This window comes from Falco rusticolus, chromosome 1, assembly GCF_015220075.1.
Source record: "Falco rusticolus isolate bFalRus1 chromosome 1, bFalRus1.pri, whole genome shotgun sequence".
Taxonomy (NCBI): domain Eukaryota; kingdom Metazoa; phylum Chordata; class Aves; order Falconiformes; family Falconidae; genus Falco; species Falco rusticolus.
Genome location: NC_051187.1, coordinates 82,052,606 through 82,077,904, shown reverse-complemented (window position 1 = coordinate 82,077,904; position 25,299 = coordinate 82,052,606). Strand labels below are relative to the sequence as shown.

The following is a 25,299-nucleotide window of genomic DNA, read 5'->3' as shown; positions in this document are numbered from 1 at the left end:
CCAACAATCATTTTTTACTAGTCTCATTTTTCAAGCTATTCTAACTCATCTGGAACTAAAGGAGAGTAGGAATTCTAAAAAGTTGCACCCCACTTCTTTAGTTGTTTATGTCTGTGGTACTGTAAAACTAAATCTTTCAAATGGAATTTTTCTTGAAAGGAAATTTACTTAGAAATGTTATCTAGAATTGGAAGTATAAGAAATTGGGAAGGAGAAAACACACAAACTTTCCCATGGTAAAAAAGTAAAAAGCAGTTTTACACTGAAATAAAGGAAATGTGAAGTTTAAAATTTGTTGTGGAAGCCCCTGCTCCAGAAATGTTCATAAAATTTGTTTCTCCATGTATTTTATTCTCATTCAAGGGGCACACTTGCCCGGTAAAACTCATCACAGTATCTAACTGGGGAGATGATAGAAGAACAATGAAATCAAATACAGAAAGAGTAAGAAAATACATTCACTCTGGTTTTCTGGGTGAATTAAACCACTTTGTCTCAGCATTACAAAAAAAAATATAATCCTTTATAATTTCTTTTCTGTTCTAACTTTTCTCTTAGGTCAAGCAAAACATTTCAACCCAAAAGAAATTTATCATGTGCTCAGGGGACTTTATCTCAAAAAGCCAGCTTTTAGTTATATTATTTTTAAAACAGTCCAGGTAAAGTTAGGGCCGAAACAAAACAAAGGTGCATAGTTGATCACTCAGTCGTACCAAAATCTTACACAGTAATGGTGGGAATTCCAGCTTAAGAGTTATTCTCAAAAGAAAAAGTTTTCATTCTGGCACCCTGCATTCAGAGTGTTCAGTTGCTATTCCTGTATGAGAGTAAAGGTAGTCTCCACTGTGGTTTATCTCTTCATCCCAGCTTCCCCATTTCATTCCATTTGGGGAAGAAACCATTCTACCTAAATCAGATGGTAAATATCTTGGAGTGTGGAATAGATAATGTATTATGAGCTCAGCAGGGCCTGCTAGAATGTAATATCTCTCAAACCTTACCCCTTTACAACAGTGCAAGCAAAATAATTTATTGAGTACGAACCAAGGTTTAGAATTGTGGAATCAAAAATCCATAAATTAATTGTTTTTTAGGACTAAGGGTCATTTCTAATCCTGTACAGATGCAAAAATTTAAAAACAGAGTTCTGCTGCAGCTCAATGCATTCACAGCAAAAAATGCTCATTGAATATAATCATGTTCCGTTCTAACATTTAGTTAATAAAGACTGTTTATTTATACGATATATTTTAAGCCAAAATTTCTAAGAGTGGCACAAGGATTTTGTACTCCTGTTCAAAACTACCATAGATGTTAACCAGGAAGATCAGTGATGTTTTAAATACATTATTAATGCTGAATGGTTAGCTGTTTTATTCCATTTTGACACTTCATAGAAATTACAAATAGTTTGATATCCGAAGTCTGTGTAGGGCTTCTCCAGATGCTTATTAACCAAAACAACTCACAGATGTTTGCTTATCTTTCTGTTGAATGTCCTCCAAAATTAGTCGATCCTACAATAAGAATACAAGTGCAAATGGGAAAAAAATTAGTCACACTAAAGGAAAACTTTATTCATGTAAACTTATTCAAGGAAGAGAGAAAGGAACCATTATCAACAATTAGAACTAAATCCATACATTTTGATGAGAACTTTTCTGGAGCTCTTTTTATGAATCTAAATAATAATAATTGTATTTATATAAAAGAACTGGTTTCTCTTTCCCTAAAAGCATTTTTGCTATATTCCAGTTTCAGCTACACAAGTGAATGCCAAAAGCATTGCTCTGCATATGAACTGCAATTAACCTGTAAACATACAGCTCAAAGTTGACTAATATGTAAGTTCAATACAGCTGCTTTATTTTAACTTTGATTTCTACTACAGTATTTACAGATTCTATCAGGTTTGTGCATTATTTCACATGCTGTATCACTGTCCACAAATTCCACAAAAAAAAAAGCCAGTTATGATGTAAGCTTCTACAAACTATAAGCGTTCATATCTTGAGTACGAGTGAATTTCTTATAATGTCTTGTTTTGGTTTCATTAAGTTTCATGATCTCAAAACTGCTTGGGATGTGTTACTCTTGGAATAGAAAGGTCACATTTATTAATATGGACTGAAAAATGCTTTATAGTGAATTATCCTTTTAATGTAAATAACAAAGATTTCACTTGTGATATAAACTCTACAATATGAAGAATTAGGTTTCCAAGATGTGATTGGTCAGGATGCTGGACAAACTCATCTAGGCTCCCTTTCTCACAGAAGGTTGGACCAGATGATCTTTCAAGGTCCCTTCCAACCTGGGCTGTTCCATGATTCCATGATTTTATGAATTAATCTGCCCAAGTGCATTTCCATATCCTTCTTGGGCTGGTCTCTATGCAGCTCAGCTACTTTTGCTAGCCTTATTCTGCACTCAGCAAATAATACCATGGACTACCTCTTTTTTTACTGTCACTTGTGGACATTTATGTGGGTGTCTTGACAGCTAGTTCTCTAAGAAATGTGAAGTTGAGACAGGAAACATGGCAAATGAGAGAACAGCACTAGGACTGAAAAAAGACATCATGGAATTGGGAAGATTACTCCTGAAATCTATGAATGGGATAATAGGTAGTTGTAAAAGAAATTACGTTAATATTGTACAGAATATGGTATAAATCACAAGCAAAAAATGATCATAATTATAATCTAAGCCTTTTCTCCCAGACTGTGAAGGTAAAGAGCACATGACAGGGAAGTAGAATGCTATAAATAACAATATTTATAAAACATAACAGTAAAAGACTAGAAAAAGCTTTTGTCTTCTATAATTTTTTCCCCAACATTTCCTTATTCTTTGCTTTTTTGTTTGGTCTGTTTGTTTTAACTATCCAGACCATCTCCTTTCTACTTTTCTTGCTTCATAGGAAAAAAATGGCCTTTACTGTCTTCTCATCTTTTTCCTTTGGTCCATCCTGCTTCCTCTTTCACACTAATATTCTGCATTCTTATCGCCATTCTAATAAATTCTTTAGTCTGCTTCCTCTATAGCCTTTTTTCTGTCCCATGCACTGTTCTGCGTTCCTTTTCTACTCCTAACCCTTTTAATATCCTCACCTTTTTTTCCTATTGCTTAATACATCTTCCTTCCTCCTCTCTGCCTCTTCATCTGCTCATTCCCTATCCATTGTTCATTTGCAGAATGAGTTCACTCATTTGCTCCTTTCCATTAATATTCTCTAGTTCCTAATAACCAGGTGACTAATACTTCACTTCTTTCTCTCAGAATATTGCAGTTTCCTTTTATGTTAATTTTTTTCTCTGCTGGACATAGTGAGATGTCAAGTGTCACCCACTTTCTAGAACACACAATTCAGTCACAGGGACCGTCTCCCATTCATTCTTTTCATTATAGACATTTTTCCTCCTTCTTTCCCATGTGTCAACTATTATGCTTTATTAAAGGACTCTTGTTTATTATCTCTGTCTTGCTATGACTCCCACTGAGTTCACTTTACTTCCTCCACTCATGTCTTTCTTCACTCCTTACTTGACATTTGTTGCAAGATTAGTTTTTGCGAATTATTATATGTGTTGATTTATTTAGAACTGATACTTTCTCTAGAAAACAATTATGGACATTATCAGATTTAAATCTCTTTTAAAATATCATTCTGAGGTGAAGCAAGAATATATTTTTACAGCAAATATTCTATCACACAGAAGACTAAGGCACAATACTGGTCATAAACATCAACATTTTGATATTTTGCTGATAGCCTATTTCCAAGTTTGAAATATCATTTTTGTGTTGCTTAATTTATTTCTTATTTGCTGTTTCCAGTGAATAAGTAATAAGCATGTGTTACGGTGAAAATTTTTCAGGAGGCATTAAATGTTGTTATTTCATAAAATGTACTTGCCTAAATGTTGTCTTTGCAGAAGTCCAGAGATGGTGATTGGTTGTCTTGTTACAGATGGCTGTGGGGAAGGTGATGTAAATGGATACAAAGGAGGGGTTCTGAAATCAGAAGTAGCCCATGACCCCCATCTGCTACTTTGTGATCCAGATGGTGACGTAAGTGAACATCCACTATGCGGTAGTCTTATAGGTGTGGTTCTGTTAATGACATTAATTCATGGATATGATTTGAGGCTACTTTCATAGTACAAGAGATTTCAAAACCACTTAAATTCATAGTGCTAATACTTTAATAGAAAATGCCATAAATTGTTGTGTTCTACACATTCCTTATCAGATTTGCACTTCTTTGGGATTTTTACATATTTTAAAAAGCAGAAGGAGAAAATATATGAGAATCAGAGATGGAAAGAAGTATTTTGTTATGTACTTTAAATTTGTGCTGGGAAGATATTTTTGGCTAAATGATCATAGAGAACAAAAGTACTTTTTCTGGAGCCATTCCAAGATTTTTCTTGATGTTATTAATTCTTACAGTTAGAGGCATTTTCAATGTTCAGATTGAAAACCTGAAACACCTGCTACACACTGCATTAAGATGCTCAGGTTATTCAAAGAATAGCTCTTGTGTAGATATTGTGTTGTCATCTCTGATTTTTAGAAGAATTATAAAGCAGACATGTTGTTGCACTTCCCTACTATAAAATTACTACCCTTTGTATAAAAGCACCATGACTGTATATGTTCACAGCTACAGGAACTCAGATTATCTCTGCACAATTTTGAAGAAAGTGATTTCAAAATAAAAGATTCCAACAATAACACATTTGTATAGGTAATAGCTAGCCTGCAAAATAATATTTCTTCAGATATAGAATATAACCTTTAAATGTACAGATTAATACAGGACATACAAGAGAAATTATGGAAAACAAAATAGGAGACAGTAACATGTTGGAAAGGTATTTAATTACCTTGTGGATCCTGCCCTACTGTTTTGACTTGACATTAATCCAGATGACTGAGAACTTCTGTAGGATACACTACCTGTAAGAATCAAATTTTTGAAACAGGACCAACATGAATTACCCGTTTTACTTAAGAGAGAGCTTTGGAAACAAAGTTTGGTACTTTAAGTGCATTATTTTGGACAAATTCATGATTGATTTATTCAAGAATGAAAAATAGTGCACAATTACAATAGACAATGAAAGATAAGGAATTGGCTGACAAAATAAAGTCACTTGAAAAGGATTAAAATACCCCTAAAAATTAATAACGTGTTTTTACAATTTAGCACAGACAAAACATTTGCTGAGGTATGAGTTGTCTTACAGTACCTCTTGTTGGAAGATCCAGCAAAAGTGAAAACTATCAATAGATCTCAGCAGCACTCCAGCAGAGGGTAAAGGTGAAAAGTTGTCTTTAGTCTTAACAGATTAATCCTACTTAGAGCTTAACTGTCATGAAAACATAATATTGCACCATTCCTGCAAATCTTTTTCAAATTAAACATATATGTTTGTTTCTTTCACCTTCTCTCATTTATTAGACTATTATTAGACTATTATTAGACTATCAAGATAGCTCTGCTGAGGTACTCCAGCTCTTCAGCTGTTCTTTTTTGCCCCGTCCATCTCGGAGAGAGAAACTTTCTTTAGTGCAACAGTAAATCACTGTTTCTACTTGCCCTTACTTTTGCAAGTATGCTGTCTTGCCCACTGCAAAACTTCATGGGCTGATTCTGAAATGTGCTGGACACATAACTGTTCTACATATGATTTTATCATCCTATTAAATATCTATTTATATTTAGACACAATAAAAAAACAGTCGACCTCAACTCTTGCTATCTTGTTATTCATAAATTTATAGGTAAGCATGCATTTAGGAAGGATCTGAATATATAAATCAGACTTAACATAGAAAAAGCAATTTTTTTCTCCTTCATTACAATTGCATTGCAATTGTATTTGTCTTCATTTTGGGACATTTGCACCATGTGAAAATACAAGAGTGCTAAAAGTTCCTTATGTGGCTGGAGATGGACTCTATTAACTGCTGAAGCCAAGTGAAATACTGCCTGAAATGGACTGTTACAGAAACATGCTGAATGTAAAATCAAGAATGAGATGGACATGTAAATGGTCAACTTGCAGAGCATTAGGAATTCTGGGGAACTCCTCACAAATAAACAGTACTCATGGAGACTGCATTAATTTCAGTAGGCTGTTATTCATGACTTATTTACATCAGTGTAACCCAAGCTCTGCAACAGGCCAGGAATGAAAGGAAGCACAAGCAGATAAAATGTCTTATACTCTATTAGTCCTATGGTGAAAAAGAAAAAAATAAATCACCTTTCTGAAGAAATTCTTGATCTCAAATTAATTACCTTGCTTTTTATGAAATACCTTTGTTACTTTCATTTTGTTTCCCCCCTTCTTTTCATGTGGTTTTTAACATGACATTATGGACAATGTTAATTTCTCGTAACTATAAACAAATTATGAAGGTTAATAGAGGGTCAACAACATATATTGCAAGTATGCCTGTTCTGTTCAACCATACACATCATTACAGTATTTTCTTTGCAAACATTAGCTATGATTGCTCAGCAAAAATCATTTTGTTTACAAGTAATTATTTACACAACAGGGTAGGTCAGTACTAGGAAGACTTACTTCATTCTTAATTTTTAACCATTTCCCATCTGCTGGAATGATGTCTACATGATAAGTTCCTTATACCTTAACACAATTCAAGTTTACTCAGTAAATTGCTAATGTATGCATTTTACTTCATTAATCCTCTTAATGTAATGCAAATGTTATCCAGTTATAAATTTTACTTTTACTCACCCATACGTCCATCTTGTGGTGGAGTTATTAATGATAATCTTGTTGGACCTGTTGGTGTCTCAGGCTAAATGAATGTCAAGGTATTAATTACAGTGTAATATGTATGTTAATAATGAAGATACTTTAAGTGATATTGTTACATTTTTAAGGTCTGTAAAGCCTGCAGATTTCTGGTGCTTTCAGCTGCCAGTTTTTTTCATAACCTAAAATGCAAAACCTTAGAATTAAGTTATTATTTTTTAGAGCTCTGTGGGGTGGTTGGTGGTGGGAGTACATGTCTTTTAGTTGTATTCCAAGAAGTCCTCTCTGTCACATTCAGATAAGAAAAATATCAGACACATTTTCTGTGCTGAGATCCCATTCTTAAGTTAGTATCTGTTCCTGGATGTTACCTCTCCTAATCAGAATACTGATACAGTGAAAAGCTCCTGCCTTCTTCTCATCTTAGAGATGTCATTCAAAGCTTGCGATTCCCTACTCAAATATCAGGTTCTAGCACTGCTTTCAGACCGTTGGCTTCTACACCTAGTTTTTTCTTAACATATGAAGGTACTATACATGTGTTGATGCTCCTGAGCATAGGTGGAAGCAAGATCACCTGCTCAAGCAGCAAACAAAATTGTTTATGAAAGGTGAAAGATAACGACTGGCTTGATTTGTGGCTTAAAAAAAAAACCAAAACACTTTTATCCATCATAAATGAAATTTCAGCAATGTTTTGAAAATCAGTGTGATCTGAAGAGTGCCATGTGATTCACTTCTTCTAACTTCAGATATCTGCATTGTTTGCACCCAGATTGATCCCCCAAAATTCCCTTTGTGGTCAAGGAAGAGAAACAGGAATGAGACCAACAAGTTTCCTTTAGAATGAGATGAATCACACATACTAATTCGTAGGTTATAATGGAAAACCTGAGATGCTAGCACAGATCTGCACTGCAGACATCAACATGAGGACTAGTAAAGGTAGAAACCTTACACAAATTTCCATTTCTTAATATATTAGAACTTAAGTTTAATTGCAACTCTCAGTTTCATGTATTAATAACATTCATTTTGGAAACAGTTACAACATTTTAATAATATAAACATACTGAGATTTCAAGAATTTGCCATTTAATTTAGCATCAGAAATGTAAAAGCCTGTATGTGGCATGTGGAGAATGTAACTCCAGAAATCAATGCTGTGATTTATTCCCTTTTGGGTCCTTTTTCAGGAGTGTCTGACTTCTACTAATAATCAAGCATAACTGAAATCAGCAAGTAAATAAGAATTGTTTTGAATGTGGGAGGGGAATCATATTTTTTTGCAATATTAACAGAGCACAAGAAATCAAAAGCATATATATATCTATGTAAACATACATACAAACGTCACTTACTTTCCTCATTGGTGAAGGTACAGGATCAATCTCCATTGACTCCATTCTTATAATAAAGGTGAAAATACGCATGACATTCTCATAAAATTAACACATTCTTTATGACTAAAATTATATTTTCATGTTAGATTTTACTAATAATGGAAAAGCATAATATATAATGCATAACACATAAGAGTATTTAGAACTTGTTCCAAATCCCAGTAGCATTAAGAAAAAACTATTAATTGATTCTGAGCTTTGGTTTAGACATTTACAGAGAAAGTTATTTTATGACCGGCATTGTTATTCTGATATTTAATTTGGAATATATATGCATATTTATATATTTGTCACTTTTCTCCAAAATGAAGGCATTCTGAAATTTTATATTTTATAAAAAATAAAGCCACAGTCACAGGTATAGAAATCTGTTAGCTTGAGCAAGCTGTATGGTCCATTTATATAAATTTAATCAGCCTTACTGGAGTTCATCCCATCTAACTTCAGATAACTACGATGTACATACAGGTGTCTGTACAAGTCATTAATTTTTTTCCTACAGTCAGTGGGAAGAGTTCCTCATTAATTAATCAATCTATCTATCCAGAAAGTCTTTAGGATAAGGTGCATCATGCCTTAGAATTTTTTCCAGTGAGTACAAAGGCAATGTATACAAGTAGCTATTATGTACACTTGGATAAATAAGACCCTCCACAATTCTTCTGTACTTACACAGTTTGCAGAAAGAAAACACAAAATCAGAAAAGTTATTTTAAATTCATTACAAAAAAAATAGTTTTGTGTATGAAATATCATATTGTCTATGTTAAGATTTTCATTGACAACAGATTTGTACCTACATTTCAGAAGCAGAAGGATGACTAGGATGAAGAGAACATGAGGAACAATCATTCTGTTTTCTTGAAGGAACTAAAGTCATTAATAAATTTAATATTAGAACATAGCTATATCCAGTGATAAGTTTTCCATAGTCAGTATCTTAAACCAACACTTCTTACTGGAAAGTGGATTTCTACTTGTACTGGAAAATGGTAGTTGTGTAGTTTGTTCAGGAGGCTTCATACTAATGGGAAAACAGAAGAAACAACAGATATAGATTGAAAGCTGGTTTGGTTAGTTCATTTGTCTAGCTGGTCCATAAAGCACAAAATCAAAGCATTTTATCCATCATTAGCTGTTTCTAACACGGCACTGTTTACCATGAAGCAAAATAACCATCTATTTGATAAGCTATTACCTTCTTCTTTATATCATAATGTCTCTATCAGTCACTACATGCCCAGGAATACCAATTTAGGATAACATTATGGCAAAGTATTTTATGGAACAACAGATGTTAAAATACAAGTCTTAACTGCAGTTGAGCCAAAAAGTTTCGTTTTGATCTATACATTTCCCAAACTTTAAAAAATCTAGTTTTCAAAGGAAATGTTGGCATATTTATGCTGTTCACCAACAGCTACGTAAAACTGATAGCTTTGCCAATAACCATAAATAGGAGGAATATGTCTACTGGGCATGCAAGGAGAAGCCCTAGCTCACGCTATCTTGGTAGAACTGTGAAAAATCTGAAGTTCAGTAAGAACTCTGTATTTGGTATAACCAAGATGCTATTTATTTGAGATGTAATCAAGAAAAAGGAGGCTGTGGATAAAAATATATAAACTATGACAATCCACCACTTACATAGTTTCCTTCACATTCTTTTGCTTTCAGTCATATTACACTAAGCATCATAAGAGACCATATTACAATATTAGGTGCACATCAGAGTCAAAAGAAAGTCTATACTGATGAAACACAGAAAAGGAATAAAGATCAACAAAATTTGCAATTAAATTGCTGGCTTCATGAACTGGCTTATTAAGGAGATTTCAGCATCCTTGATCACTGGTATTCATAAAGGGGCATTCATGAAGGGCTTCTCTTAAAAAGATAGATCCATAGTGAGAAGTACATTGTAACTATACACTATGTACTCTTAACACCCATATTCACTAAAAGGCAAAAGCAGACCAAGACTGTTAGGGTTTTTTGCCAGTAGTTTTTGAAATCTTAGAAAATGGGTAGGATAAAATAGGACATAGAAACAAATGTTATATAGAAAATGTAGTGATTTCACCATAGGTGGATCACAGTAGATGTCTGATATCTTGTTTATTTGTTTTATGTAAGCAGATATTTTAAAACAGTAGTAAGATAGTACATTTTGTGTGTTAATTCAATTTAAACATGAGTACCGTATAGGCCATGTGGACTTTAAAGCAGAGATAAGAGCAATTAATTTGGGTAGAGTATAGCACAAATAGTATTACAAGGGAAACAACAGAAAAGGGTGAAGAGAGTGCAGAAATGTTACTAGTGATGTCCCCTTCAGTTTAGTCTTGCAACTGATCCTGTTTAATACACTCCCTGATGACTCAGGGATAGCCCAGTTTGTGAAACCTGAAGACAGGAAGTTCTGAAGATAGAAAGTTACATCAGTATTGAGAACTACATAATGACTTTAAAAATTTGCTATTTTCAAACAAATAATTGAAATAAAATATAATTAAATTAAAAGTAATAACACAGAATGCACATAAGGATCATAAGAACTTTGGCTATAAATTGGAAATAAATGAGATTAAAAGATTAATTTGTATCAATTTATGTGCAGGGAGATAATGATGAGCTACCTCTTGGCTGTCTCTGATGCATTTGTGAAAAAAGACTAATTTAAAATAAGTCAAGTTGATATCTACTAGAAACAGAAAAGATAAGAATCATGTTACAAAAATCTGATAATTTTGTAAATGGGATAGATACTAGGAAATGTTATAGTACTTTCCAGGCTGATGCTGGAAAGCCTATTAAAAAAAAACCACAAACACGTTCATGTAAATGCAAATAAAAATTTTAAAACAGAATACACGTACGATATGAATTTCTAAAAGTTCATTTTTAAAGTAAATGCTTTGAATTATTTGTATTAAAAAATAAAAGGATTCCTTCCTGACAGGCTTGATAAATGTGAAGAAAATGGACCTGATGACAGAAATCACTGTACTGTAATTTACAATTTCTGTAAAAATATGCTTCTTCTATTTATACAACACAATATATGAGAAAGGCAAACAAAGCATGACTTTTTTTATTTTTACAAATTAAACATATTGTTGTTTGATTACAAAGACTATTTCTCATTTACTTTTGCTGCATTAAACATCTTACCGTTGTATCTGATGCATTTGTTGTGTTACTTTCTTGAGAGATTCTTCCAACTTTACTGTCTGTGAGATAATCATAGATTTAAACAAAATCAATTTGTGTGACACACAACTTCATCTTCATACAACAGTATTCTAAAGTGTTGAAAGGCTGTTTTCTTTTGGTTTTAATCTTAGATTGGGCAAGACTATAGCTGTTATATGGATCCATTGAACAGTCAGTCTGAAAATGTTTCTTTTTGGCAGTTACAGACTTAGTTTGACTACCTTTTGTTAGGTGTGCTAGTAATATTGGATAAATGAATACTAAGAAAAGGGCCTAAAAATAGTTTGCTTATATTTTTCTTCCTCTTTTCCATATCTGCTATAAAAGTAATGTGCCTTTTAATATGGAATTATTTGGAAAAATACCAGTAACTATACAAAATACCAGATAACATTTTCCTATATTTGTCATTTCAGATTCAAAATTTATTCAATTTTTTAGAGTATCTATTTGTAATACGCTCATGTGAAGAGTATTTCCTTTCATGTTATAGACACAACCAAAAATATCTCCATTAAAGAATGTTACGAGCTTGCAAAATTAAAGAACATTAAGGTCAAGAACATTAGGTCAGCTCCCTAGTATGTGTATTTTTTACAGTCTTCCATTACATGATCATACATTATATTTTATGAAGGATGTAAAAATTCATTCAATAGTCTCAATACTGCATCTATATTTTATATTTAATTACCATTGTGTGACCTTAGTCCTTCATTACTTCACACTTTTCATATTTTGATTTGAAGACAAATTATAAATTTTCATGTTAACTTTTCATGCTTCTCCTCATAATATTATTTGAATTCTTTAATATCATTACCTGATACACCTTTATAAAATCATGTTGTTTATGGGCAATATTATTCTCTTTTTGCAGATGTAAAACTTTGCAAAGCAGATTAAAGACAAAATCAAATTTACATAAGATCTGATTTTTTGTATTTTTTTTTTTCCTCGACGTGAGAATTAGTTTTAATTAAGAAAGTAACCAGTACAGATGTCAGCAAGAGTGTACTTTACCCTGTCACTCTGCAAGACTGGGTCATTTTAAGGCCAAAACACCTTAAAGGTGAATAACTATTTGGTTTTCAACACCTTTGGGTCCTAGCACAACACAGGGTCTAGACTTGCCAGGAATAAGGACATAAGTGCCCACACCACACACCATGATCTGTACCCCAGTATCTGAACAACTCATAGAAATAACAATAAAGAAGTTTCTATCAAGGTCATAAGAGCTGTTGGTTGACAGTGACAAGGAGAAAGGAGACCACAAAGATGGGCAAGTGTGAGAGCCTGGGTGTGAATTTCCTCGTGCAGTACTTCACCTTTTCCAAAGGCCAAGATCTGCAGAGTGGAGAGTGGCAGGAAGAAACACTTGTGTCACAGGCAGATTTGTGCTTCCTCAACTCCCCAGGGATTGGCCATTTGCCAAATTGATTATACTGTAAATCATTCTTGCTCTGTCCTTTTCCCACTCACCTTTATCTCAAAGCCAGTGGCTGGAAGACTCAAATGGAGATTATAACCCTGAGTGTGAGCATCTATTCCCACTCTTTCATCCTGTGTGCCTCTGCCAGCTGTGACCTAGCCTTCCCCAGTTCCTTCAGACTCCCCCCTGTAGCCCTGAAAGAGGGAGCATTGCTAACTGAAACTCACAGGAAGGAGATGGGTATATCATTGCACAGGGAAACTCTACTCTTCCTTGCTCACCTCAGCCTCACTGTCAAACCATTTCTCTACCAAAATGGCTTCACCGGTGCTAGCCATAGCTGCATACAGCGTATTTCAGACAACCAGACTCTTCTGACCCCAATCCAATGCAAGTAGTTTTAAAATACTAACAAATTCATAGAATGGACAACACAACAGAAACACCCAAAACAGCATGCCATTGAAATAGCAACGAACTAAATCTTCACCTGTTTCTGTATTGTCACCTAAACACCTTCCTTAGGTCAAGCAGTGTCCTTGAGTATTTTACAACCACTCTTAAATGAATATCTCAGCAGTGAATAACTTAGAAACTTACCATCAAAAAGTATCCACACTCTGCACAGATTCTTTGGAGATAACATTTCTATTTATGCAAAATTCTGTTAAGAACTTGATTTTACTTTGCCTGCATGTTTCAGTTTTACTATCTCAAGTTAGTACAATACATTAGAAAGGGGAATAAAATCAGGGTATCTCCATTGCCTGGCTTTGAAAGCAGGGCAGAACCTTGAAAGAACTGTATCAGATGCTCTCCTCACACACAAAACAGACAACTGACCAACAATATGAGTTTCCATCTGTCATTTCATACATAGGGCGCCTACTGATGTGTCGATTCACCGGTATTTCCAAGCAGCTGTAAGTAATGTACCTGACCATGTCCTTAGAAATGAACGAAACAGCCAACTATTTTATCATTTAGAAGCATCTCAGAAATGAAAATTAAATTTTCTTTCCAACCTACAGAGGAAGAGGCATATTCACAAGTTCAGTACATATTCTCTGCAGAATAATTAATTTTGCTCCTTCTATTGAGCTACCCCTAATGCAGGGTACTAGGCCTTAGTCTTATTCTCTATTGCTCAAGCTTCTCATTTATTGTGTCAGCCCTAGTCTTCTTTTCCTCTAGGTTTATAATCTGAGTACCAGTCTCTCCCTGCCTCTTCCACTTTCTCCTCCACAGCTTGCCATACAGTGAATTCATTTATTCTCTCCCTGCCCTTTGACTGTCCATGTAATCTTGGCCACCCCACAACTACAATCTGTTTTTATTTAATAAACCCTTTTATTATTTAATAAAATAATACAAAACATAATTGATAAAGTCCTCAGATATTTTAAACAACTAAAAACTGGTATTTATAATGACAGAAACAAAGCAACACTGATAAATTATGGTAAGTATTCCACTAAAAGGTGAATATATTTTTGTTGCAGCACAATCAAACTAGTAGACTGCAATGAGGCTTTACCATTGGTCACAATTCTACTGTCTGTGCTGTATCTCCTTCCTCCAGAGGTCAGGCCACACTACACTTTCTCCATTTGACCCGACCCAACCCATCCTTCCCTCCCCATCCTCAGGGCTATTTAACTACTTATCAGGAATGAGCTACACCTGCACATCATCCATGTCAATCAACCCACTGCCTCTGAGGCAAGGCCACAGCTGCATGTTATCAATGCTAATCAACCCACTGCCTTCATTCCTCTACATATTTTCTAAAAATAAACCAAAGCAACAAGGCAAATATAAGCAATGAAAATAAGAAATCACAATTAGAGTTACCTTTTGCCTGTGGTATGCTAATAAATGTTTACGGTGTTTTTCTTGAAATTCTGAAATCTAAAAATAAATACAGTTCTATCAGCCTTCACCTAGTAATATTCACACAACCTCAGCAAAAAAGTGGAGAACAACTTCACAGTATTCAAATTCTTCTATATTTTAATAAGCATTTAACATATCTTCTTTAAATCCTCTGTGACAAAACATTCTAAGTTATAATCACTGATAAAGAAAGTATTATAACGTTCATTTGATCTAGTATGGCCTACCCTTGAACTGGTAGATTTATTTCACTGAATTTGTGTTTTAACACTGTGTTGTCTAACAAAGTAAAGGACATCAGAAAGCCAGTTTAGCTGCGGTGTTTCTTATTCGTTAGTTCTAAGCAAACACATAAAATTAATGGCAACATAAAAAGTAATGTGTCTTACTGGCAATTATAACTTGCCTTGTAAAAATATCCTGTTAATTAAAAAATAATTGTTAGACACACTGTCTGGTGGTGTGTAAGCACTTCTTGTGCCCAAATGAGGATCATAAACTATGACAGGTTAAAAGTAAAAACATACAAGGTAAGCAAGACAAGAGCTTGAGGAACAAATTAAAATAGGCAAGTTACTAATAAATCTTTCTTCTCACGTGTAAGAAAACTGCCAGAAAATGTGTAGGGATAGAGAGAACCAAGAAGAAACATTCGTGAGAACATAAACCCATAGCGGAGCATCTAATTGAAATGATTACTTTTATTCACTGTAGAAGAGCCTGGGAAGTTCCCACTGAATACTCATCAAAGGATCAGAAATGTCTTCAGAAGAACTGATGGAAGAAACAGCCACTCAGAAAATAATGGCTCTAAGCTGCCTCCCACCACTCAGAAATGAGGTCTTGAGTCTATAAAGGACATATCTGTTCAAATGTCAGTTCAGTGCTCAGTACCATTCAAAAAAGTAAATCAGGTCTTAGAAGTGGTTAAAAAAAGGAATAGGATAGGGGCCATCATTATTCCACTTTAAGAATGTATGGTACAATATCCTGAGTCTGCTTAACATCTCAGAAAGGATATAGTAGGTCTGGAAACAGTTCAGATTAATCAGAGGTATTTAAGAGCTTTAGTAAAAGAATGACCACATAGAATATGAGTCTTCATGGCTGAAAAAAAAAGACTATTGAAGAAGGGATGCATTAGCAGTCTAAAACTAATGATTAGCACAGATGGAGTGCATGGGAATGGTTACATTTTTTTCCTCTAGAGTGGGATTCGAGAGTATTGAATAAAACTAGCAGGTAGCAGGTTAAAACCCAAAAAAGGAAATCATCATCACACAGTGTATAACCTGTGGATCTCCCTTCCATAGTATGTGATAGATGCTAAATATTCAGAAAACAACTTGACGATTAAATGGGGGGAAAATGTCCACCAAAAGCTTTTGAAGGGGGCCTACAAGAAAGCTAAAGAGTGACTTTTTACAATGTCAGGTAGCAACAGGACAAGGGGTAAAGGCTTTAACCTGAAAGAGGATATATTTAGATTAGATATTAGGAAGAAATTCTTCACTGTCAGGGTGGCAAGACACTGGACCAGGTTGCTCAGAGAAGCCCCAGATGCCCCCTCCCTGGCAGTGTTCAAGGCCAGGCTGGATGGGTCTTTGAGCAACCTGGTCTAGTGGAAGGTGCCCCTGCCCATGGCAGGGGGTTGGAACTGGATGGTCTTTAAGGTCCCTTCCAACCCACATGATCCTTTGATTCTGTAACAAACTTTTGCCCTAACAGAGCACAAGATGCTTTTATGTCTTTTGATACTGTTAGAAGTTCTGAACATACCTTAATGCTCTAATTACACTTTAATATGTTTCCCATAGGCTATCTCAGACTATGGAAAACCCACCTTAGTCTTTTGACATCATGTCCTCTGTTTCCTTTCTTTGACATATTATGGAAGTTTGTATTCCTGTGTGGTGCACAGTATAGCTGTCTAAATCTGTTCAGTTTTCAGAATAACTGCTGATCATCATACCTGCTGTTAAAAAGTGTGTATGGAAGGACAGAGGAAGGCTTCTTGTTTACATTGTGTCACCTGTATACATCTTCAAAGGAGTGTGGAGAGGGACCATGCTCAGCCTGGGAGAAGTTTGTAAAGCATAGAGTAGAGCAAATGTGAATCCATAATCACCATGGAAGAAAGCAGGTGATCTTCCCTGGGTTACTTTTCTGCTGGATCAGGAAGCTCACCACAAGATCAAACAAGTACCAGTCCAGGGGAGGTGAAAATATACAATGAAGATTGCAGGTGGGCTCAGGGACAATGTACTACTACAGTTCAACCTAAAGCAGGTGAAAACACCACTGAAATGCTCAGTAAGAAGGACAAGGACAAGGATGGGTCCCAAAGCCAAGATTAAAAGATGCAGAAAATGAGAAGACAATGGGAGTTTATATGTATACTTTTAACACAGACAGCTACTAAAGCTCTGGGCTGGAAACTAAGCCTGAAGGAAGGGATCCTGCCTGGAGTTTACAGAAGGCAGGGAGGAAATTTACCTTGGATTTACCTTGGAATCATTCATTGCATTTATCTGAAAAAACATAGCTGTTTTGATTAAAAAAAAAAAAAAAAAGAGGGGAAAGAAGGAAGGGAGAGACAAAGAATTCAGCTCAGGATTTTAGCCAGCTCAGGTTTTCACTGTGTAACTTTTTATTGCTGTGATTAGGGCACACTATCTGGGCATGTTTAAGGTTCTGGCAGATCTAATTTTTCATTGCATGACATTGAAAGTGATTTTACACTATTAAAATAACCAGAGTAGTGGTCCTCAGAGAGAGTTTGAAAACAGAAGCAGTGATTGTGATGAATAATTTATGCTTTCTTAAGAACTCTGAAACTGTGGAATTAAGGGAGTAAAGATGGTAATGGGCATACATTAATTTTCAAGCATTCACTCATATGTTTTTCTCATTTATACAAAAATCATTAGAAGTTGCTGATTAGTTCATAGAGTTAAAAACTTTTAGGGCAGATTCACCTGTGTTATTTCTTTTGCATATTTCTTGCATAACGTATCTATTCCCATGAACAGTGATTGAATATCAGGATTTGTCTACCAAGGAAAGAAAGTATATCAAGGTTAGCATTTTCATTTGCAAGTTATATTAAATAAAGCATGTTGTGAAGCATTCCTTAAACTGATCAATATACATAAATAGAAAATGGACAGATCAAGAGTAGGATGATACAGAAATTGACAACAAGCCCAGTTTCATTTAATGCCCTTATTAACCATCTGGAAGGCTTTCTGCTTTTGTTTAAATACATTACACACATATATGTTCATTGTAAATAAGAAATAATTTCCAGAGGACATTCAAGGAGGATATTGTGATCCCCTGGAATCTTTAGACCAACAGCCAAATTTCTGGCAGTCCTTTCCAGGCTTTTTGGTTCTCACCATCCCCAGCCACATGGATGCATCTTTTAATCAGTTTTGTTTGAAAGTCCTTTTTTTAGAATAGTTCCAATGCTGACTAGGATCCCTTTATCTCTCCTGCCTTTTAGACAGCAAACTGCTATCCTAGCAAAAGAATAAAAGCCCTAAAATGGCAGGTGAATTTTTCAGGTATTTTATGACTAAGACTTTTAATCAGAGATCATGATGTAGCCTCACAAATGGCCACTTGTATTTTTAGAAAATGCTGAGTAAGTGCCCTGTACCTAAGCTATCATTGCAATAAGGATATATTTATTATTTATGGTGAGAAAGAAATGTTACAAAATATAATGTGAATTTCAGAATTATAGTGACATTTGGACATCTACTCAAATCTACATAGCAAGGTAGATAACTTATTTGCTACTTTAATGCAGAATACATGTGTACATGTATTTCCAATGTATTCATTAGAAAACCAAACAAAATACAACAAGTAAATAGTTACAACTGTTATAGTATTAAGCTCAAATAGTTATATATTAAGAACTAACAGTGATCACATTTCAGTTACCTTCTACTGTAACAGTAAACAGCTTTTTAAAATGAGGAATCTAGCCCCACAAAAACCAAACTTCATCTACCTGTAAACTGTAAACTGGAATGTTCTCTTTGATATATTGTGATTGTATAATTGAAGATAGGTTTACAACTAGCCAAAAGTTAAATGAAAAAGCAAAAGCAATCCCAACATACCTAGATGATAAAAGAAGATTGTGCCAGAAAAAAAGGTATCATTTATGTAAGGAAGCACATTTCAAAATCCAGTCAAAAAGAACTGAAACTGTTGCAGGCAAAATCTAAATTAATCACAGAAGTACTAAAGAATCTCAAAAAGTTTAAAAAATTGAAAAAATTAAAAAGGGTGAATCATTGAAAGAAATAAGTACCTGTGAATGAAGCAACAGTTTTCTACACTACTAAGAAAATAGAAAGATAAGTGCTATCACTTAAATTAAAAATATTGCATTGAAATAAAAAATAATTAGGCTTTGGTCCATTTCGAAATGCACAAACATTGAGAGAGACAATATCTCTACCTACTCCAGAAATAGTATAACACTACTGGGAAGTCAAATATCCAAGACTAAATAACAGCTGTATTTGTCAATCCTACATTCAATGTGTGTTTATATTACATACTTTCAATAGTAAGAAGGAATTGAGTTTCATATGTATGAAAAATAATTATGAGAGGAGCTAAATTAATAACCTGGATTTGCAACAGATTTACATCTTTTGTTCCCCATAATCTGACATCAGCTACTTTGATGTTCTGTATAGCAATTCATCTGAGCAAAGATGGCATGCACTGTTTGGTTACTGTGGAATTGTGTATGTGGCTGCCAAATGCACTTTGGATTATTGATGAGCTGTACATGCATTTCTCTCACCAGGGGAACTAAACTGCTTTTCCTTGCTTTCCCCAGCTACTAATTTTTATAGAACTCACAGGAGGAAATTAATTATAATTGAGAGTTCCTCTGCTCTTTTGAATTTGGTTGACATTAACCAAAGCATTCAAAAATTTCCACAGGGTTAAGGTGAATTGGCAGGCAGAGAAAGAGGAAAGCAGATAGACAGACAGCACAGTCTGTCTATGGTATTTAAGTAAAGAAAATACAAACAAGACAAAAAAAGTCATCTAGAAAAACCAATGTACTTATAAAAATACATTTGGCATCTTTAAGATGTATTCATAGGAGGCAAGCTCTAAAAACCTATTTAGGGTCCTAACAAAGCAATGACCTTGCTGTAAATACTTATCAGATCTGAAAATAATAAAAACCAACCAGCTTCATTGATGATGTAAACTCTTTGAAATAAAGGTTTGTAGAACTCTGTTTATATTTTATCTGTTCCATGGAGGAGTAGCAGATGTTAAGATGATATTCTGAAATGATGAACAGTGAGATTCTGATTTCTCATAACACTTAAGCATCCTCTGGGAAAAAGCAAGTGGGGATCATAAGATATAAAGGTGACAAGCATGCATTACTGTAAGGATGAGAATATTTAAAGTGTAGATGTTGATTGCCCCTATATACAATTTAATGAGGAGTTCTAACACATTTATAGGACCTCCTACTCATTGGGAATTCTTCCATAGCATCAGGCTTATAAAGGTTACCAGGTATATTTCCACTCTGGTTCCTGAATTATAGAGCCATGACTTTTTTATATGCATCTTTAATTATCATTCCAATCATTTTATCTGTTCTTAATCAAGGCTAAGCAATCATCATTAATGTCTTTTTTAAAAGAATATGGTAATTTGTTTCCTTCCAGTCCTCCAGAACAGCGGCAGGTTCTAATGAAATTTTTGTTAGTATCCCAATCATTGCATTTTTAAATTCCTCCAAGGTTTGGTTTTTTTTTTTAAGAAAATTATCAAGTTCTGTTGAAATGCCAATCAGAAAAGACTGATCTAACTTCAAAATCAGCTTTGTTTTGAGCAAGGTTTTGGACAAGATGACCTCCAGAGTTTCCTGACAACCTAAATCATTCTGTGACTGAAATTAATAACAAAAATTCTACCCAGGGTAGGCTGATATTGAAAGCTTATTAAAATACCTCCTTTAGAAGTTTTATGAGAGGCTTTTTAGGTTTTTTTGGTTACTGTGTGCGTTATTCCTTTGTATTATGTGTGCTTTCTGTTATTTTGCTGTAATTTTTTATTTTTGGTAACATAATCTTCTTCACCCTGTTTCAGTCCTGCAAGAGTCTGTGCTTATAAATATGAAATCTAATGTTATGGTTTTTTACTTTTATATATACAGTATGCAGAGGTAAAGATTTTTGTATTTAGAGATACATCAGCTCAGTTTTAAACATATCTAGAGGAATCATGGCCTTCTTCAAGGTTACCTCTTCAGGGTTAGTCCCAAATTGTCCTCTATTTCACATACATGATTGCCTTGTAGCCTTGTAGGACTTCATGTATTAGCTGTTGTCACGGAAAACATATAAATGTTTTCACAACCCATTTATGAAATCAGCTAAGGAGAAGCTGGTTCCTGGGAGAAATGTGAAAATTAAATCTTTCTAATGATTTCTCATGAAAGGGAATCAAAAGCTATCCATTCTCTAGTGAATAACAAAAATTCCAAACAGTATTTCAGATCCTCACTTAATCACACAGCCATGAGGAAAACAGTTGAGCTTAAGAGAAAATGGGAAAAAAACCCCAATACACTTGAAAAACATTGATGTGCCACCATGCAAATTTTCAATTCAGTCCATTACATGAAACAACTTACTACAATCCACTTTATCTGATGTACAAATGACAAAGTCAATAGACATTTTTCCACATTTTGAAAGTAGCCACTGATGTTACACAGTAGCTAGTCGTGTTTCTTGAAAAGGTTGGAGTGATTTACAGTCCAGCAGAATCTGAAAACTTGGAAAGTCTCAATAGACTTTTATTTGAAGAAATCTGTAAAACTAAAAGCTGTATAGTGCATAAGTATCTAAGTCTACCAACCTATCATCAGTAAATATTCATGTCACAGTTGGCAAATAAAAGGGAAGTATTTTGCACATGCAAATAATTCAGCTGTTAAGCAAACTACAGATTAATGTAATACAATACTAAAGCTTCATTTACCTGTTTTGAAAGGACTAATGTACGACAAGGAGTTCTACAGATCAAACATTCATCTTTTTTGCCTGTAAGGTAAAGACACGTTTAAAATATACATCAAACTGAATAGATATTGAATGCATTTTTAATAGAATTTAATGCCTAAACCTCTGTTTGGAGCTTGTGGAGGGAATCTGCAAGTTATACAAGAAAATCAAATAAACATGAATAAAGAATTTGATCCTATAACCATTACACACAGTTGCACAGGGAAAATGCATGTGAATGTCATCAGGTCTTATTCCTACAAATAAGCATTCATGTAAATGATTTTATGAATATCATTAGTGTCACTGAATGCAGGTGACTTTTAGTTCCGTTGATTTAAATAGGACTACTTGCCCGGTTTAATTAAACGTATGCTTAAGTGCACTAATGAGTTAGAGTCAACCAGATACACGACTTTTTAGAGTGGAGCCCAGTCTGGCTCTCTCAATAAAATATATGAAACCTTAACTTCAAAGAATTACTAATTTTACCTTGTGAATTTTACTAGTGAAAAATTAATCAAATAGCTTTTTAAAATGTTATCATTTATTAAAATGTCTCTTTGATTACTTGCAAATTAATAGCAAATATTTCTAGTAAATGCATATTACTACAATATTTATAATTGGCAATTTTGCTAGCTGCTTCCTTTCTAAGGATTCCAACTATTAACATTTATAAACATCTTTAAAAGGTAAATACCTTTTAAAACTGATTATATTATTATTGAATTCATAGTAAAAAATGTATAATGTCTCAGGTTTTGTTCTGCCAAACAATATTAAGGGCATAAAGGAAAGCTGTCATTCAGGTTTCTAGGAGCCTGAAAGTTGTATTTAGAGGCTGCATTTTATGACCCTCTCTCCTCAACAGCAACCCTGTGAAAACTTTTATTTAAAAGATTTTAATTGTGAAATACAGATCGATCATTTATTCTGTGTGCCCTTACAAAAAACAGGGTGTCTGGCATGACCTCAAAGGGAAAAACATTGATATTTATCTGCTTTTTTTTTTTTTCTTTTGAAAAGCAACTTCCTTATTCTGCTGTCTTTTCCACAGATCTTCATCTAAGCACATCACAGGAATCCCAGAATATGAGTCAGGCGTTACATAAAACACAGAAGAGGTTCAAAACATCACCTCCAGTCCTCCTAATGGTGCTGAAAATCTTCTAGTGTTCCATGACAACACTCAGATTTAAAAAGTCTATAGACTATTAGCAAAATATAAACAAGTCCTATGTTTTGCAGACTGTTTTTTCACTAATGAAAAAGCATGCCCTTTCCAAAATCACACAGAACAGAATCCTATCTTGTCTTTTTGACATTGCAATCATGGATCATCAGCATGCAGACTCAACTTTTATTAAAGCCTCCAGTTCTCTGTGTCTGAGGCTTGCTCTCAAAGCCACACTGCTCCAGCCAGAGCCATCTGGAGGCAGACACAGGTGGTTTTACTATTTAAAGAAAATCGATAGCAAGAATTTAGAAAGTTGGTTAACAAGAAGAAATGGTCAGGCCTTTCTTTTTTCCAAGTCAGAAATGTGTGCACTCCAGCACTGCCTGACCCACTGAAGCAGAGAGCTGGGCCTGAAGCAGAGGGCTGGGCCGCCCGGGGCCTGCAGCAGCCATTACCTTTCTGCAAGCAGATCTCACAGATAACATGGCCGCAGCTTGTGAGGCTGAACCGTGGGGTGGGCTTGCTGGGCTCACAGAAGCAGGCATTACAAAACACAGGGACGGCCATGGGGTGGAGGGGCAGGAGGGCCTGGCAGGGGGCATGTGGCTGGGGCAGATGCTGCCCCTCCTTGCTGCCCCCGGGGTGAGGCCTATGGGCCTCCCTCGCCAAGTCCCTCCAGCCTGTGGCACTGCCGGGCCCTGAGGTGAGGGGTGGCAGCGCCTCAGACCCTGGGGGGGGGGGGGGATATGGATGTCAGAGGGCAGCAGAGTTCGACTCTCACACCCCAAAAAAGGGTTTTTTTCTGGCCCTTCCACTACCAAAGTGGAGAGGGGGCCCACGCAGGGGGTCCTGTCTGAGAGATATCACCCTCCCCTTCCCCCAAAGCAGGCAACTGAACAGCACCAGCCACCCGGGCGGGTGGGCGCTTCACCCCCAGCCCTCTCCTCCTCATCCATGAGGTGGCCACACAGCAGGGGCTGCCAAACGGACAGCAGGTGTGTGGAAAACCATAGTGCTTTTTCACTCTTTTAGAAAACACAGGAACCTGGGAAGCTTACTAATTTACTGTCACAGGTTTGTTGTTGCTTCTTTTGGTGAGAAAAAAAAAAAAGAGCAAAATGAGGTGTTTGGGTTTTTCTTTCTTAGACTGAAAAAAACCCCCCAGGGCTTACTAATTTCCCTGCTGAAAATTTTAGAGGAAAATTCCCTTACAGACCTTCTTGCAGCGCAGGCTGTAGCTCTGGGTTTGACAGAGCCATAGCCTGTATAGGAAGAACCTCCAGCTTTTAACTTCATAAAGACTACTGCCCCCAAAGTGCTTCCCAGAAGAGCTGTGGTTCAGCTTCTGCTTTATAGAGTTAATTAAAAATCTTGAAGGAGCCTGAAAACATTTCATCAAAGCAAAGATATTTAATTGTTATTATAGATAAAGAATGAAGCACTCTCAAGCTATAGTCAGGGCTCCATGTCTCAGTGCTGGTTTGAGTATAATCAACTGCTTTATAAATTCTGACATGGTGCCTGTCCTTTTGGTTTAAAAGCTCCAGTGTGTTGTAAGTGAGATAAGTTAAGTTTGTCCTTGGGATGTATTTAGGAGCTTACACCAAATATCAGCTCAAGTCTGAACAACTACAACCTTGTAGCAACCCTTTATTAAAGTTTCTTCTTGGATTTCATATACCACATGGTTGTAACACATCTTTCCTTCTTTCCCACCACCAAAACGTGTTATTACAGGACATGCTGTGAGTGCTCTATAAAAGTGAATTTAACAGCACTTATTTACTGGACATTTCAAGAGACAACTCTTAAGTCTCAGAATTTTTAAATATAGGACATACCTCATTGCATAGCTTTATGAGATTTTATTTTGATTTATTTGATCCATAGAGCATTGGTTTTTTTCTCTACTTTGTGTCAACTTTATGGATTCTCTCATACTAACAGCTGTGTTTTCATATCCATACTGGAAACATAAGTGAACTTAAAGGGCAATATTATTTCCTTGCTAATGAAAACAAAAGGTGAGAAGATAGAAAAAAGAAAGCAAGCAGTGTCTTTATGACAATAATTGGTCTAGGGATATTTCAGCTTTCACTACCTTTTATACTAGCAAAGGATCTGGAAAGAAAAGTAGGAAGCCAAATCACAATATTCCTCTATCACAGTGTTCTCTAGAACCTTTTTCAAGTTTCATGTTTTTACATGTTAATCAAGACGGGTCATGATATTACCAGCTCCATCTCCTTCTTACACTACTACTGTTTTGTCAAGCTAATTATCTGAATTTTTAACC

General features: G+C 35.1%; 1 protein-coding gene across 1 annotated transcript; it reads right to left on the bottom strand.

The window, feature by feature from the left end:
* Positions 1–1,479: 1,479 nt before the first annotated feature.
* Positions 1,480–23,570, bottom strand: RNF212 (ring finger protein 212). Its single transcript, XM_037387498.1, has 12 exons — positions 23,459–23,570; positions 21,801–21,862; positions 17,729–17,803; positions 14,709–14,765; positions 11,378–11,436; positions 9,163–9,227; positions 9,004–9,073; positions 8,162–8,207; positions 6,780–6,843; positions 4,893–4,965; positions 3,920–4,116; positions 1,480–1,517 (listed from the first exon to the last, which is right to left on the bottom strand). Exons 1-12 carry the CDS (start codon positions 23,568–23,570, stop codon positions 1,480–1,482), a joined length of 918 nt encoding a protein of 305 aa, XP_037243395.1.
* Between the last annotated feature and the right edge of the window lie 1,729 nt (positions 23,571–25,299).